Source organism: Herpailurus yagouaroundi, unplaced genomic scaffold (genome assembly GCF_014898765.1).
Source record: "Herpailurus yagouaroundi ecotype Mexico unplaced genomic scaffold, PumYag 182, whole genome shotgun sequence".
NCBI lineage: Eukaryota > Metazoa > Chordata > Mammalia > Carnivora > Felidae > Herpailurus > Herpailurus yagouaroundi.
In genome coordinates this window covers 21,082,835-21,097,689 of record NW_024412413.1, presented here as the reverse complement: position 1 = coordinate 21,097,689, position 14,855 = coordinate 21,082,835, and the positions used below count along the sequence as shown (strand labels likewise).

The window sequence follows — 14,855 nt, the reverse complement described above, 5'->3', positions numbered from 1 at the left end:
AGAAATAATATATGTGGAAACAATTGTCAAATGCTTGGGACATGGTAGATGCTCATTACGTGACAAACCAGGTAAGGCTAAAGTCGCCAATCCCAGTAAGGAGCTGCTAAGAAGACCCTACTATTATGAGATGTATATAAGTGAGTTTATACCCCCAAGGCAATCATTATGTTTATTCATAGTTTGCCTATATTTACGTAATTAAAAAGATTTCTTCTTTTGTTATTTAAGGCAGGGATTAACAAACTTCTGCACAGGGCTAGGTAATACATGTTTTTAGCTTTGTGGGCCATACAGTATCTGTTGCAACTACCCAACTTCTTTTCTGGGGGAAGGAAGCCATAGATATTCCATAAACAAATGGATGTGACTATGTGCCACTTACACTTTATGAATAGTTATGTTTGAGTTTCATATAAGTTTTATGTCTTATGAAATATCCTTCTTTTGATTTTTTTCAACCATCCAAAAGCATAGTACCATTGTTAGCTTGCAGGCTGTATAAAAACAGATGGCAGACCAGTGTTAGCCTGTGAGCAATAGTTTGCCAAACCCTGATTTAAGGCACTGTTTAAGGGCCCTTTATGCTAAGAGTGGGTGTAGTATTGGAAGGATACACAAGAAACTGGCCATTGTAGTTGAATTTTGGTAACGGAAATGGGTAACAGAGCTAGAAGGAAGACTAATTTTTCAGTGTACTGTTTGAATTGCTTACCACATGCTTGCATTACCATTTCAAAAATTAAAGAGTGTCCTTTTCTTTAAGTCCCTTGAGAAAGCATAAACCCAACAAATCTGGTTTGAGCAGACTCTGCCAACTGTTTCCAGATTCTAGAGGGCTGTCTTGTTAGCTACTCAGGGGCACTCATATTGTGGATCTCCAGCCAGGGGTAATGACTCAAGTGCTACAGAATTTGGGGAATTGGACTTTCATTTGGGTGAGAGATTGACAAATTATGTCCTTTGTGCTAATAGGAGAACCTCTTCCTTATCTTGTACCATTTCTCCAGGAAGAGCATGCCAAATGGCAGGGAATTTGGCGGAATGAAGCGGGAGAAGCAATTAATACAGATCATTTAATTGAGCCAACATTTCTTGAGGGCCTATTATGTGCCAGGCACTTGAACTAAAGATACCAAGTTTATATGAACATACAGAGTAAAATATAAGAAGGAAAATACAAGAATCCAAAATAAAGATGAGTATACCTGGAAAATATTACAGAGCTATCATGTGGTATGAGGGAGCTTGATGAACATGACTGAAGGCTGAAAAAGACAAATATGAGAAAAACATAGCACAGAGGGAAATGTAAGGGAAGAGTCAAAGAACTAAAATCTCCCCCCCCCCTTTTTTTAAAGACCAGAGGAAAAGGGTCTTATGTTATTACAGAGTATACATTTGGATTGGAAATTAGGAGAAATTCCTAACTCTATATTGTGGGTTCCTGAAGACTATTATTATGGGAAGGAAACTGGAATTTCCTATTCCAGAGAAGGAACTCTATCTAGAAGAATAGTTGCTTGAATTTTGGGGAGGCTTTTCAATCCATTTATTATACAATATGCAGGCACATATACATAATGATCATACATAATTAATTTATATATTAATATATACACAGTGAATATATACCTAAACAATTCATACACACATATTAAAAGTTGAATTTTCCTAGTCCACAACTGGCTTGTTAGTATGAATGAGGTCTTATAAATAGTGACAACTCATCTTTTACTGGTTTATTACTCAGGACCTTCAGCTTTCTATCAGAGTCCAAGTATTTCAGAAGTGCCTTAGGGTCTCCTCATGTTTGTTCATGATCAGGTTTGTTCTGGCTGTCTCTTCCATTACCTCTTGTGTCCATGAGTAAGAGTAGTGCCCAACCAGCAGTCACAGTTCCTCTCCTTCTCCATGGGTTATGGTGATACCTAGGGTGCTGCTGCTATTTCACAATTGCCCCAGAAAGGCCCTGGTCCTCTTGGGGTCAAAGTTCCACTGTGATATGTGCCAGAGTTGCGTGAGGGTGAGTAGTCTCTCCTACTTGTTGCATTCTGTTGGAAGGATCTACCTCTACTTTATACTTCAATGCTTCTAGATTTCATTTTTATTTATAGCCTTCCCTCTCACCTTAGGGTGGCAGGAAGGCCTTTTGAATCCAGTATGGTTTGGCCAAACCGTGCTACATTGAGAATTACACATTTCTGAAATGACTAAGGTTTGCTTTAGGATGAAGGTTCCTGGCTCCCTCTGACTTTAGAATGGGTTTTTTTCCCCCAACAGGTCCCTTAGTTTTCTGGAGAGTAGATTCTGGTAGGGCCATGCCATTGGTTCCTAGGGAACCAATGCCTGGGTCCCAGATGGACCCAGATTTGTCTGCATTCCCACAATGGGCTTTGTATCCTGTAGCAGGAGGTTCTCTCTCTTTCTTGCCTCTACAGCCACCCCCTCTATAAAAATTGCCCTTGAAACCACTTCTTCATCAGCTACTTCCCTATCTTGGCACCTTTTCATGCTCCAACCTCTCTATTAGAGCATACTGATCTTAGGCTTTATCACCATCTTTCATGACAATCTGTAATTGTCTGTGTATATGTGTGATTTTTTTAAGTTTATTTATTTATTTTGAGAGAGAGAGAGAGAGAGAGCAAGCGTGTATGAGAGTGGAGGAGAGGCAGACAGAGAGAGACAGAAAATACCAAGCAGGCTTCGCATTGTCAGTGCAGAGCCAGATGCGGGGCCCAAACTCAGTAACTGTAAGATCATGACCTGAGCCAAAGTTGGATACCTAACCAACTGAGCCACGTAGGTGCCCCGATGTGTGATTATTTTTAATCTCTTTATTACGCTTGATGTCATAAATCGTGGATACTTTTTTTCCTTTTACCATTTTAGCGCCAAAGATCCAGCCCAGAGCTTAATGTAGAATAAATCCTCAATAAATGTTTTTTGCAAGCATGAATAAATAAATGAATGCATCAGCATAGTCTGGTAGACTACCTTAACAGAAGCCTAGTGTATCTGAAACTCACTTCTGCTTGAACTGGAACATTCTGCTGAGTGAAAGAGAAAGAAATAGAGACATAAATAGTCGGGACATTATAATGAAATAAATTTGTCCAACAGAAACTCTATATGCTCTTCCTGAATAGCAAATGTAAATATTTATTTGTAAACAAAATGATTTCTTAGTAGAGACATCATAAAAAGGTCTAAAAAATCATCCTTAGAAAACAGCCTTGGAAAAGAAATTCTGATTGTATATCTTCATTACTTGACCTTTCAAGTTATCTCTTCAGGAAAGTAGGATACATAGTGGAAGGAAGGAAGGAAGGAAGGAAGGAAGGAAGGAAGGAAGGAAGGAAAGAAGGAAAGAAGGTAGGAAGGAAGGAAGGCCTAAGGATATAACTAAAAGTGGACATTGCTTCCCTTGGGTTCTTGGATTCATTCTGGACATTACTCAGTATGAAACTTCAGACACTTTGGTGAGATTTACCATTATTTTTCCTTTTACCATAACTTTTTTTCTATCCCATGTAAATATAAGACCATGATAGACCCTGAGAGTGAAAATGAAAGCCCCTGAAATTTTCTCTAGAAAGCAAAAATTAAGATCCTGTGAGAACATTTTGTGAATTTTTGATTTGCTGCTATAGTGCCTACTAAAGAAAATTCCAGAAGGAAATGGTCTTAAATCACTTTTGTGTCTGGAAATACCTGTTCAACTTAGGAATAAGGTTTAAGAGATTAAGTCATTAATTTATCCCATTTTTAATCAAAGCCTTTCTATTTGTTTCTGTTTTTTTTTTCTACTTGTAAAAGAAATAAAGACACAACCAAAATGTCATCAAATCTTGTACAAATTTCTCAAGTGCTGAAATTTAAATGAAAACATATGGTGTTTTCCCAGATCCATTACAGAGTGTCTCTTTTGAAAGCACATATCCTGGGCATTTGTAAGTTCAAATGAGGGGTAAAAATGATAAATACTGAGAACAGATATGTACAGAAAGGCTCTGGCAAAATGTCTACAAACAGATCCATTTGCTATTTTGTGTATAAGCTTGCTCCCTTTCTCCCTCTCTCTTTTAACTAAATATCTATGCCCCCACCCTTCCTCAAACTCTGCTACTTATTTGTCTTTCAGAGTTTTCTTTTGAAGACTACCGTAACAAAGGGATATTTTAAATAGAACTTTGGATGGGATCAAAAATGAATCTCATCGAACACTCCCACTTACCTGTCACGGATGAATTTTCTCTTTCTGAAAATTTATTTGGTAAGTTGTCAAGTTCATTTGAATATAAGTGAAAATAAAGTGCAACTTGGAAATACGTGAGAAAAAAGCCTAGATGATGAATCCAACAGAACCCAGAAAAGTTTTTGTTCCATCTAAGTACTCAATAAACATTAGATACCATGCCAGGTTAGAGGCAGATCACACCTTGGATTTATTGAGCCTGATGGTCTTCTTTTTTATAGTCGAGGGCTGCAAGGCAAGAGAGCTTTGTGACTTGTTCAAGGCCATGAGGCTAGATAATTAACAGAGCTGGAGTAGAAACAGATTCCTGTTCCGGGCTAATTCTGATATTATTATAGCATGTACTAGAGTATGAAATCATGCCTCTTATGGTTTAATATTATACCTATAAAAGGTTGGGGTTGCTTAGGTTATAGTTCTGCAATAAGTTTCCTTTCTACTCTTCTTCCCATGCTGGGGGATATATGGCACAGTGTCATGATTAGTCATTTAAATTGGATTGAGGACAATCTGTACTAAGTTGTTTTCAGTAGATCTGTAACTAGATGATACCATAAAATGATATATTGCTTCACTTTATGCATTTATGAAAAAAACTTCTCATTATAGTTTCAGTTGAGAATATCAGCAAAGACTCAACAGCAGCAATATTTTAGATGGGGCAGGGAAACTTTCTGCCACTCTTAAAATAATTCCCTTCTGTATAATAGCCCTTCTGGGAGGCTTGGATGCTCCCAGTTTTTTACTCTACATTAAAGTATGGACCATGGACTCTGATAGTGAAAATGCAAACATTTATAATTCCACAAAATGCAATATTTGGAGGCATGACATCCTTGCCTATTTGGTTGCAGACAACCTTGAACAATATTAATTAATAGCTTATGCTATTACCCAGTAGCCATTAGCATCTTAGTGTGTAATGGTTTAGCAGGTCATTTCCAAGGAGAGGTCATTATTTGTATTACCTGTTTACATATCTACCTGTACCATACAGTATAAGAGCATTTAAGGGCAGTGACCTTATTTTACTAATCCTAGTATGCACTTGATAAATAAGAACCAACTAATAAATAATAAAAGGGAAGGAGAAAAGAGGTTTAGGGAGAAAAAGAGATATTTATCAGTAACTCTCAGAGAGACCAAAGGCAGCAGTAATTATTTATGAAATGCCAGTTCTGGGACATAAGTGCTGTATCTTATTTCTTCCATTTGGCGTTTCTTCATCCTATGGATGCATTCAAAGACAACGGTGCCTACTTCCATGTCCATTTACATGACCATTTACTTCTGTTCTACCCTTTTATGAGTCCTGAAAACAGCCTGCATAGACATCTTTATAATTTTTGTCCTACTAATCAGAACTCACAGGATAGTTAAAACTGTACATGTATATCATAGACTAGGGAAAATTCTACTTAAGATTATTTTTTCACTTCCCTGAAATTTTATGATTGCATGGTAGTATTTCTGAGAGAGCACATTATTAGATTGAAGGCTCACCTCATCAGCCATGAGGTGAAAAAGATGTGAGCAGATAGAGAAAAATTTGTGAAGGTGATGTCACGTTAGAAGCATCTGGAAATGATTGCTTGAAGAAGCACTGTAACTCATGCTTTCAGTGTTGCTTTTCCTCCAGCTCTCTTTTGCTAGACCACATTCTTAATTTGTTTCCTAACACAGTCATTTAAGATTTCTGAGAATACATAGTATAAGACGCATGAGCTACCAGCACAGCTGTTATTCCTGACTGGAGCAGTTTCCTCAAATCTTCATCTGGTCTTCTCTCCTGGTAAATTAATATCCAGTGTGGCCATTGGGACATGCTTTCCTTTTCTCCATTAAGTTCTAGAGCCGGCCCTAAGCATTTTTATCACATCTCTTTCCTCCTGGGGGCTCAGTCTCACTCCACACAACATACCTGAGCTAAAGGTACACCAAAGCGGTGGATGGAGACTTTCATTTTAATTTCCTTATTCCTCCTCCCATCTTCTTTTGTCTCCTGATGAGCCTGATGGATTCTTTGGGCTTCCCATCCTGAGCTTAGGATTCAGAGCACCAGGGAAAAGACTATGGCCCATGGATGAGTAACCCACAGTGCCTAACTCATCACTCCTGGATTTTGAGATATGCTAGAGACTCGGAAGTATTAACCCATGGACTCAACTAGCTGGAGAGTGAAACTCTTTTCCAATGGTCTGTGTAATGAAAACCAGCTATCATGTTGTTACAACAAAGGAAAGTGAGGTTAATTGTATGGCATATGGATAGCTATCATTTCTTCCACCCAAATATTGAGTACCAACTGTATACCAGGCATTGGAATAAAGCAGGGAAAAAGACAGGCAAGATCCTAGTGGAGGGTAGACTCACAATAAGCATACAAATAAGTAAATAAACAAAATAACATGAGGCAGTGGTAAGTGCTATGAAAACAATACAACAGGGTGATATCATAGTAACTGGAAGGATGGGACTGCTCTAACTGGTGTGGCCAAGGAAAGCCTCTGAGGAGTTGACAATTGAGCTGAGACTGAAAGACAAGAAGCCAAGGAGAACATTTTAGGCAGAGGAAATAGTAAATGCAAAAGCCCAAAGTCTGCAATGGACTTTAAGGCCTTGTCTTTTCATTTTTATTTAGGGTCATTGAAAGAGTCTAGACAACTGGTTTTGGACCCTGCATCCCCATTAACCAACATGAGTAAAAGGAGATGACTAGATGGAGAATTCTAGAACCACTGTCTAGTTTTTTTTTTTAATTTTTTTTAACATTTTTATTTATTTTTGAGACAGAGAGAGACAGAGCATGAACGGGGGAGGGGCAGAGAGAGAAGGAGACACAGAATCGGAAGCAGGCTCCAGGCTCTGAGCCATCAGCCCAGAGCCCGACGCGGGGCTCGAACTCACGGACCGTGAGATCGTGACCTGAGCTGAAGTCGGACGCTCAACCCACTGAGCCACCCAGGCGCCCCAACCACTGTCTAGTTTTAACATCTGAATCCACAAATTGCTCTAGTTGTGCTAGAAAGCGGTGACCTGGACTCAGTGGTACTTATCTGGCACATGACGTGACTTCTAAGGTGGCCTTGGGCATGGTCCTCCTCCCTGCAGGTTACTATAAAGGCCATAATGAAATCCCAATGTTAAGACAGTGGGAAGGTGCTGGTAAGATTATATAGCAAATACTGATAAGTACTCACTAATGGGCACTGGTGACACTAATTACCTCTGCAGTGAGAACTTTCAGCCTCTTCTAGAGATGGCTATGGACCCCTTACTCTCTGAAGGCTTTGGGTAAGGTGATGGGAGCGCATCTCCTCATGTATAAATGGTTACGCTGAAGAGAGGAGCCTGAAGCAAGGACTTGCACACAGGCAGTTTATGTGAGAGGTGATCCTGGGTTGTAGAAATCAAAGACTGGAGTCATGAAACGGGGACAGAGGAAAACCAACATGAGATGAGTTACGAGGGTCCCTGTTGTGGACAAGGGGATCTTGATTCCCCTGAGAGTAGCACAGAGGATTGTCTTCTGAGGAACCAGGGACTGGGGCAGTTACTAACAGGGTCACCCCTGGGGGCATGAACTCCCTGGCACTTGTGGGTTGTGCCTTTATTACTCCCAGTGGAATCAGGCCAAGTGGTCTCCCTCCTATGGTGTTGGAGAAGTTCTGAGCAGAAAGCAAAAAGATATGCAGCATGATCCTGAAATGACAGACTAAGTATGAGGTGAGTCTGAGCTCATATGTGATCACTTGCTGTGGCTACAGCTGAAATGAGGGGTGGGCTTCAGGATGTGACACTGCCACCAGAGGGGTCTGCCACACAGTATTAATGTGATTTTTCCGCTAAGTCAGTTTAAATATTCAAAGGAAGGCTAAGATTTGGAGGGGGGATGGGGCAGATTTGCTCTATAGATTCTGTTTTCTTAAACTGGTTCTTGCAGAAAAGAAGGAAAGAAGCTGGGACAGAATGGAATTGTAGAGATGAGACTGGAATCACTTTCTGAGGTCGTTTAATTTATTCTGCTACCACACATCCCTGACAAATCCAGATGGGAATCTAGCTCATTGGTAACTCAATCCACATATAGGACTCGGAATGGAAGGACATGGTGACCCAAAAGAGATAAGTCTCCTTTCCTTTGGGACATCCTACAAGCCAGGAAACTTGGTCAAAGATTAATTTAGTGGGTTGAGAAAGGCTTCTCTGATGAATGAAGAAGGCAGAATCTTTATGCAATTAGTGCACAATAAAAGGTAATCATGACAAAGTCCACAGCTTTCCACAGTTTGACATGGTGAATAGGTATGTTATATAAAACCTATGTATTCTTTTACCAAACTGTGCCTTAAGAACTCAAAAAATCACAAAATTTCAGATGAATAAAAAAGCATTGTAACAATAGGATAGCATAAGCAAGAGAAGGTACTGTCTTACGCTCCAACATCCAATGTTCTTAGTGCAGTGAATTCTGGTTCTTTTGGCTCAGTGATATTGGGAAAAGTTCACTGATTGTGAGTGGAAATAAGCAATGAAATTTAAAGAAATAAAGTCTAAGAGGCAATTGAGACACTCTGAAGTTTAGTTTTCTCCCTTGTAAATGGGGATAATAATGACACATTACAGCTTGTTGGGAGAATTGAATGGCTGTGTTGAAAGTGTTTTTGTAAACCTGAAGGCATCACACAACATAATTAATCCAGAGTTTTCAAGGTAGTTGTTACTATTTAAATTGTTGAAATGATAAACACCGCCCTACTCATTAAGGGAAGGAAGTGCTATTTATCTTAACATTGTTGAATGCAAAGAATCTTCAAGGAGCCAACAAAACCCAACAGCATGGAAATAAATTTCCAGGTGCCCTAAGGAAGGAAACACTTGTTCTGTCTCATCTTGGTATTATGGCTTTGCTAACAATAGCTATGGAATCTGTGTTTTTATATTAATTTTTATATTTGTATCTAATAGTCTTTCCAAAGCCCTGTTTTGAATGAGGATCAGCAAGTGGCAGGAGGTATATCCCAAATAATTCCTTTCCTTTAGCTATTTTTCATTACTTTGTGCTTCCCTTAGCTGTTTATGTCCATTTTCTCTGGGTAGTTTTATTTTTTTATTAAAAAATTTTTTTTAAATGATTACTTATTTTTGAGAGAAAGAGAGATACAGAGTGTGTGCAGGGGAGGTACAGAGAGAGAGGGAGACACAGAATCCAAAGCAGGCTCCAGGCTCTGAGCTGGCAGCACAGAGCTAGACACAGGGCTTGAACTCATGAACTGAGAGATCATGTCCTGAGCCAAAGTCAGATGCTTAACTGACTGAGCCACCCAGGTGCCCTTGGGTAGTTCTATTTTTATTAAAAGATATTCATTTTAGAATCTTATTCTTGCTTATGTCTTTTGCTTAAATTAAAAGAATCTTTCAGATGTTACAGAGTCAGTCAGATGTTTTAAAATACAATTAAAGGTCTTAAGATGCAGTTTTGTGGAATATTTCTGACATTTCACTTCAGGTTTTTTTTTTTTTTTTTTAATCTCACTGAGTCCAACTAAAGTGAATGTAGTTCTGATGTGATGGGTAAATTGAAGCTGAAAGTTTCCAGAAGATGAAAAGATACCATTGGCTCAGACAAATCGGGAGCTTTGTTTTAGTGTAATGTAAATATTGTGTCACTACTGTTTCTTAACCATATCTTTTCTGCAGATTTATGCAATATCTAAGTTTTTATCAATTCACTATGGCTTTGGATTTTGCACTCCCAGGAATCTCAGATCTGGTAACCCTTGTTGGTGGAGTTTAGAAATGGAAGATGGTAAAGAAGTATTGACAGGGACTTTCCTTATTACAAAATAGAGTAGACAAAACAGTGCTTCTTCTGATAGGGCTGAATAGTTTGGAGAAGGCATGCAGTGGGATGAACAATTACAAAGTGGCTAACTGGTGGGTGACTCCATTGCCATCCAGGGCCTTGCGCTCAACCTTGTAGGCTAAGAAACAAATCTCAAGGGCACTCAGAATAACCAAGCTGAGAAAGGTTGAATATAAAATCAGATTGAAAATTTATACACTTACAGGGATAAAAAGAATTGTGCTAATGGTAACAGCTACTATTTCTTGAGTGCTTTCTATATGTCAGATATCATACTTATTCTATATTAGTTAGCAAGCTTCCTGCATTCAAGTCCATCTCTGTCATTTACTGGTATGTGGTCCTTTAACTTTATGCAAGTGACTTGCTTTATTTAATCAAGTTCTCAGAAGAATGCCTGGCACATCACAAGTACTCTATAACTATTTGCCATTAGTATTAATTCTTTTATTTTTTTATTAAAAATTTTTGAAATGTTTTATTTATTTTTGAGAGAAAGAGAGAGAGACAGCACGAGTATGGCAGAGGCAGAGAGAGAGGGAGACACAGAATCCGAAGCAGGCTCCAGGCTCTGAGCTGTCAGCACAGAGCCCGATGTGGGGCTCCAACCCATGAACCATGACATGAGATCATGAACTGAGCCCAAGTTGGATGTTTATCTGACTGAGCCACCCAGGTGCCCCACCATTAATATTAATTCTTACAACACTCCTATGAGGTGTATACCATTACTATTCCCCTTTTACTGGTGAGAAAATGGAGATTTAAAAATTTCAATAATCTGCTTAAAGTTCCATAGGTAGTTAAGTGGAAACCAAAATATAATCAAGACAAGGAATTAGAATTGGATGGTTAAGGATCCAGGCTAAGAGAACACTCACATTCGCCTTCTCAGGAGAGGTCTTTCCAATGAGATTACATCACCCAGAGTCTATTGGTCAAGTCTCCTCTAAAGGATAGTTCTCAGAAAACCTGGGACTACCTAATTTCAAGGCTTCATAGCTCATTCTCCGACTTACCAGGAAGGATATATCATTCACATTGTTCCCAAGTACCTTATGCAATAGGACCAATAGAACTTTCTGTGATGGTGAAGTGTTCTAGATCTACGTTGTCCAATGCAACTGCTACTGTCCACATATTAACACTTAAAATAAGACGAGCGTAACTGAGGAATTGATTCTAATTTAATTTAATTAATTTTAATTTAAGTAGCCATATATGACCAGTGGCTACTATTTCAGTGCACAGAACAGCAGGGGGATAATGTGTTTTTAGAAAAAAAATAACATGAGGCAGTTGGTCATCACTGAGAAAGAAGCAAAGGGATCCAACCAGTCTTATTATGAGAATATCGTGTGTGAATGTCACTCAGCAACAGCTGTTTCCCCGATCAGCTAAATTGTCCTACTCATTTCCTTGTTAGTATAGCAGTTTCTGAGGGCAAGAAGCCCATTTGTTTGAGCAGTTAAAAAGTCAGAGGAGAATTATTAAAATTGAAAACTCAGAGATAATTTGTCCTGGTGAAATCCTTTGGGTAGCTCTTCCACCCAGGATCCTCTCAAGGCAAGGATAGTTCTGGGGTTGTGAGGAGAGGAGAATGAAATCAGAAGTAGACTGAGGAGTGAGAATAGCTTTGCAAATGGTAAGTGATTTGGCAAGCTGAACTTAAACATACCCATGCACTATCACTCTTTTCCCCTTTCTTGGCAACTAGGGCAAGTGTGCCTCAGTTTTTCAACCATGGGGTTTTGAGTCAGAAGACCTGGGGTAAAGTCCTAACTTCATCCCTCACTAACTGCATGACTTTAGATAAATCACTGAATGTCACTGCCTTGTAGAGTCTGTAAAATAGGGTAGAAGATAGTGGGCCTCAGATATAATACCTTCCTCAGCGGATGTGAGAAGGATCAAATGAGGTAATGCATGTGGAACCACTTTGTAAACACGTGAAAGCTGTTGAAATGTCTTGGCAATGATGACTGCATTTGTACAGATCACTATTGCCTTTGAAACAGCTTTCATATTTATTGCGTTTTTATCTTCACAACAAGTCTATGAGGGAAGTAGGGCAGGAATTATTATCTATGTTTTACCATCTGTTGATGTAGACAAATGAGGCCCAGAGAAGCTGAGAGACTGGCCTAAGGTTATACAGGGTGTCTGATTGCATTAAATGTGAGCTTAACCCTAGTCCTACCAATTCCTATTCTAGAGACCTCTGTTCCAAGAAATAAGCAACAGTCACAAGCTTGATATCCACCAGTTGTGCTGTAGAAACTATTTCTACTCAGTAAGCAAGCCTGAGTCCAAAGATGAAGAATCATAACATCAATGTAATGATGGTGGGTATCCACCCACTGTGCTAAGCATTTCATCAATATTATCTTCTTTAATCCTCATACTAACTCTATGAGATTTTATGGTTATAAGTCCCACTTTATAGATGAGGAAATGGAGGCAGAAAATGGTTCAGGAATTGGTCCATGGTCCACGGAGCTAGTGAGTACCAAGGGAGTCTGGATGTATCAGTTTGCTAAGGATGCTTTAATGAAGTCCCAGACTGGGTGGATTAAACAACAGAAATGGATTGTTTCACTATTCCTGAGGCTAAAGGTCCAAAATCAAGGTGTTGGCAGGGTTGATTCTTTCTGGAGGCTGTGAGGGAAGGGTGTGTTCCTGGTTTCTCTCCTTGGCTTGTAGATCCCTGTGTCTCTTCATACTGTCTCTGTGTCTAAATTTCCCATTTATATAAGGACACCAGTTATATGGGATAAGGGATCACCTTCATGATTGCATTTTAACTTGATTACCTCTATAAAAACCCTCTCTCCAAATAATGTCACATGATGAGGTTAGGACTTCAACATACCAATTTGGTGGGGGGGTGGGACACAATTCCACCAATAACACTGGATATAAACCCAGATCAATTGGCCTTCTACTGTTAAGCATTATGCTTTATTGTTTCCTAACATCATAAAATTAAATTATTCTGTAGTCTTTTGATAGGAACAAATGTCAAGACCTAGAGCATGGCAATTGATCCCAAATCCACTTTTAGGGCCACTGACCAGAAATCTATTCTACATATTAAGTTCTGAAACTGGAAAGTACTCCCCAAAATTAAGCTAAGAGACTGGTTTCCAGTTTACTAGGCAACTTGGCATCGAGGACTTTTCTCATAAACATTTACAAATATTCTGCTCTGTAATGAAGTTAATCAGTAAACCATACAACCTCTGGCCTCTGTCACTCCTTACCTGGTCTCATTTTCAGTTGCTGTGAATAAGCTAAGAATGGTAATGCAGTTTCAGGGGTTAGAATATCCAATTCAAAGTAGTCCTCGCCATAGCCACACATCATCAGGATTTGTCATGGAAATGATGAGCATGAAGCCTGATAAAGGTAGGATACTGTTCACAATTGCTCTTGGTCAAATTTACACAACTGGGCTGAGCAAGAGTGGGGGCTTTTGTTTGAGATTTTAGCAACAGATCTATGTCAAAGATGTCTCAGTCAGAGCCAGAAGACTGGGGTGAGAAGTTGAGGTGGGGTGATTTTTTAGGATTTGAGGCAGGTGAATATCTCATTGAGATAAAATCTAAGTATTTTTTCCCAAGATTCTTCATTGAATATTATGTAAAATGAGCAAGATTTTTTTCAAGTTAAACACTAGACAGTTCTAACAATAATGCCTGTAGACACTTGAAAAAATACTTTGAAGTGCATTATTTAATGCAGTGTTTTAAAAATGGCATGTCTTAGACCCCAGTGGATCATGAAGTCTATTTGGGGCTTATAACCAGTATTGAAAATTAGACTAGACTAGACTAGAATAGAATAGGAGTAGAATAGAATAGAAATGTCAGAGTGTACTTTAAGAAGTAGGGGTAAGTGTTATTTCATGGAAATTTTGTTTCAATTAGTTCTACATATGTTTATGTGTATACAGGGGTCATGATATAAGATGTATTTCAAACTATTGTTGTGGTGAGAAAAATAAAAAGAGATTGAGAAACATCGATGTACTGAACTAGTTTAACAGCTGATTTCTCCCAAGTCTGTGGAAAATTAGATGAGTAAAGAGTTCAGCTTTAGGCCTAGGCTGTTTGTTTTCTCTGAAGCAAAACACAGATTATAATTAAAACATAGACTGTATAATGTAATATTGTCTATTTTAATATTCTTCTCAAAACAGAATCTTACCTTTTAAATTTTCAGTTAAAAGAGAAACTCTAATCATTTTTACAATAATTATAATTTTGAGCCTATTTCTGATTGTAGACATGGCAGCATAACATTTTATTCAAATACGATGTTCAAAAGTGACTGGCATTGTACTTAGGAAGTTAGTTGAAAGGCAGGAGAAGCAAATTTCCCACTATTTCCATTTAAGAGACATTTATTAGGCGTACTGTGTCAGGCTTTGTGTAAGGTGCCAGGAATGAAAAAAAAAAAAGAGGAGAGGAATATAATCTAATATATTCCCCAAAGAGTTCACTGGCTAACCACAACAATAAAAAATGTATTGAGGGGTGCCTGGGTTGCTCAGTCAGTTAAATGTCTGACTGTAGCTCAGGTCATGATCTCATGGTTCATGAGTTTGAGCCCCACATCAGGCTCTGGGCCATGGAGCCTGCTTTGGATTCTGTGTCTCCCTCTGTCTCTCTCTGCCCCTTCCCTGCTCTCTCTCTCTCTCTCTCTCTCTTTCTCAGAAAATGAATA

The 14,855-nt window shown here is 38.8% G+C and overlaps 1 protein-coding gene across 5 annotated transcripts in view; it reads left to right on the top strand.

Annotated features, from left to right (window-relative positions):
* NR1H4 (nuclear receptor subfamily 1 group H member 4) overlaps positions 1–14,855 on the top strand; it is a 72,673-nt gene that overhangs the window by 11,054 nt on the left and 46,764 nt on the right. For 2 of the 5 annotated variants that reach the window (XM_040491108.1, XM_040491109.1), the window contains exon 2: positions 4,148–4,279. In XM_040491108.1, the coding sequence (XP_040347042.1) occupies positions 4,201–4,279 (79 nt within the window). In that variant the 5' untranslated portion in view covers positions 4,148–4,200. Of the gene's footprint in view, positions 1–4,147; positions 4,280–13,421; positions 13,536–14,855 lie in introns of those variants that run through there. The other 3 variants (XM_040491106.1, XM_040491107.1, XM_040491110.1) reach the window with 2 other exon arrangements.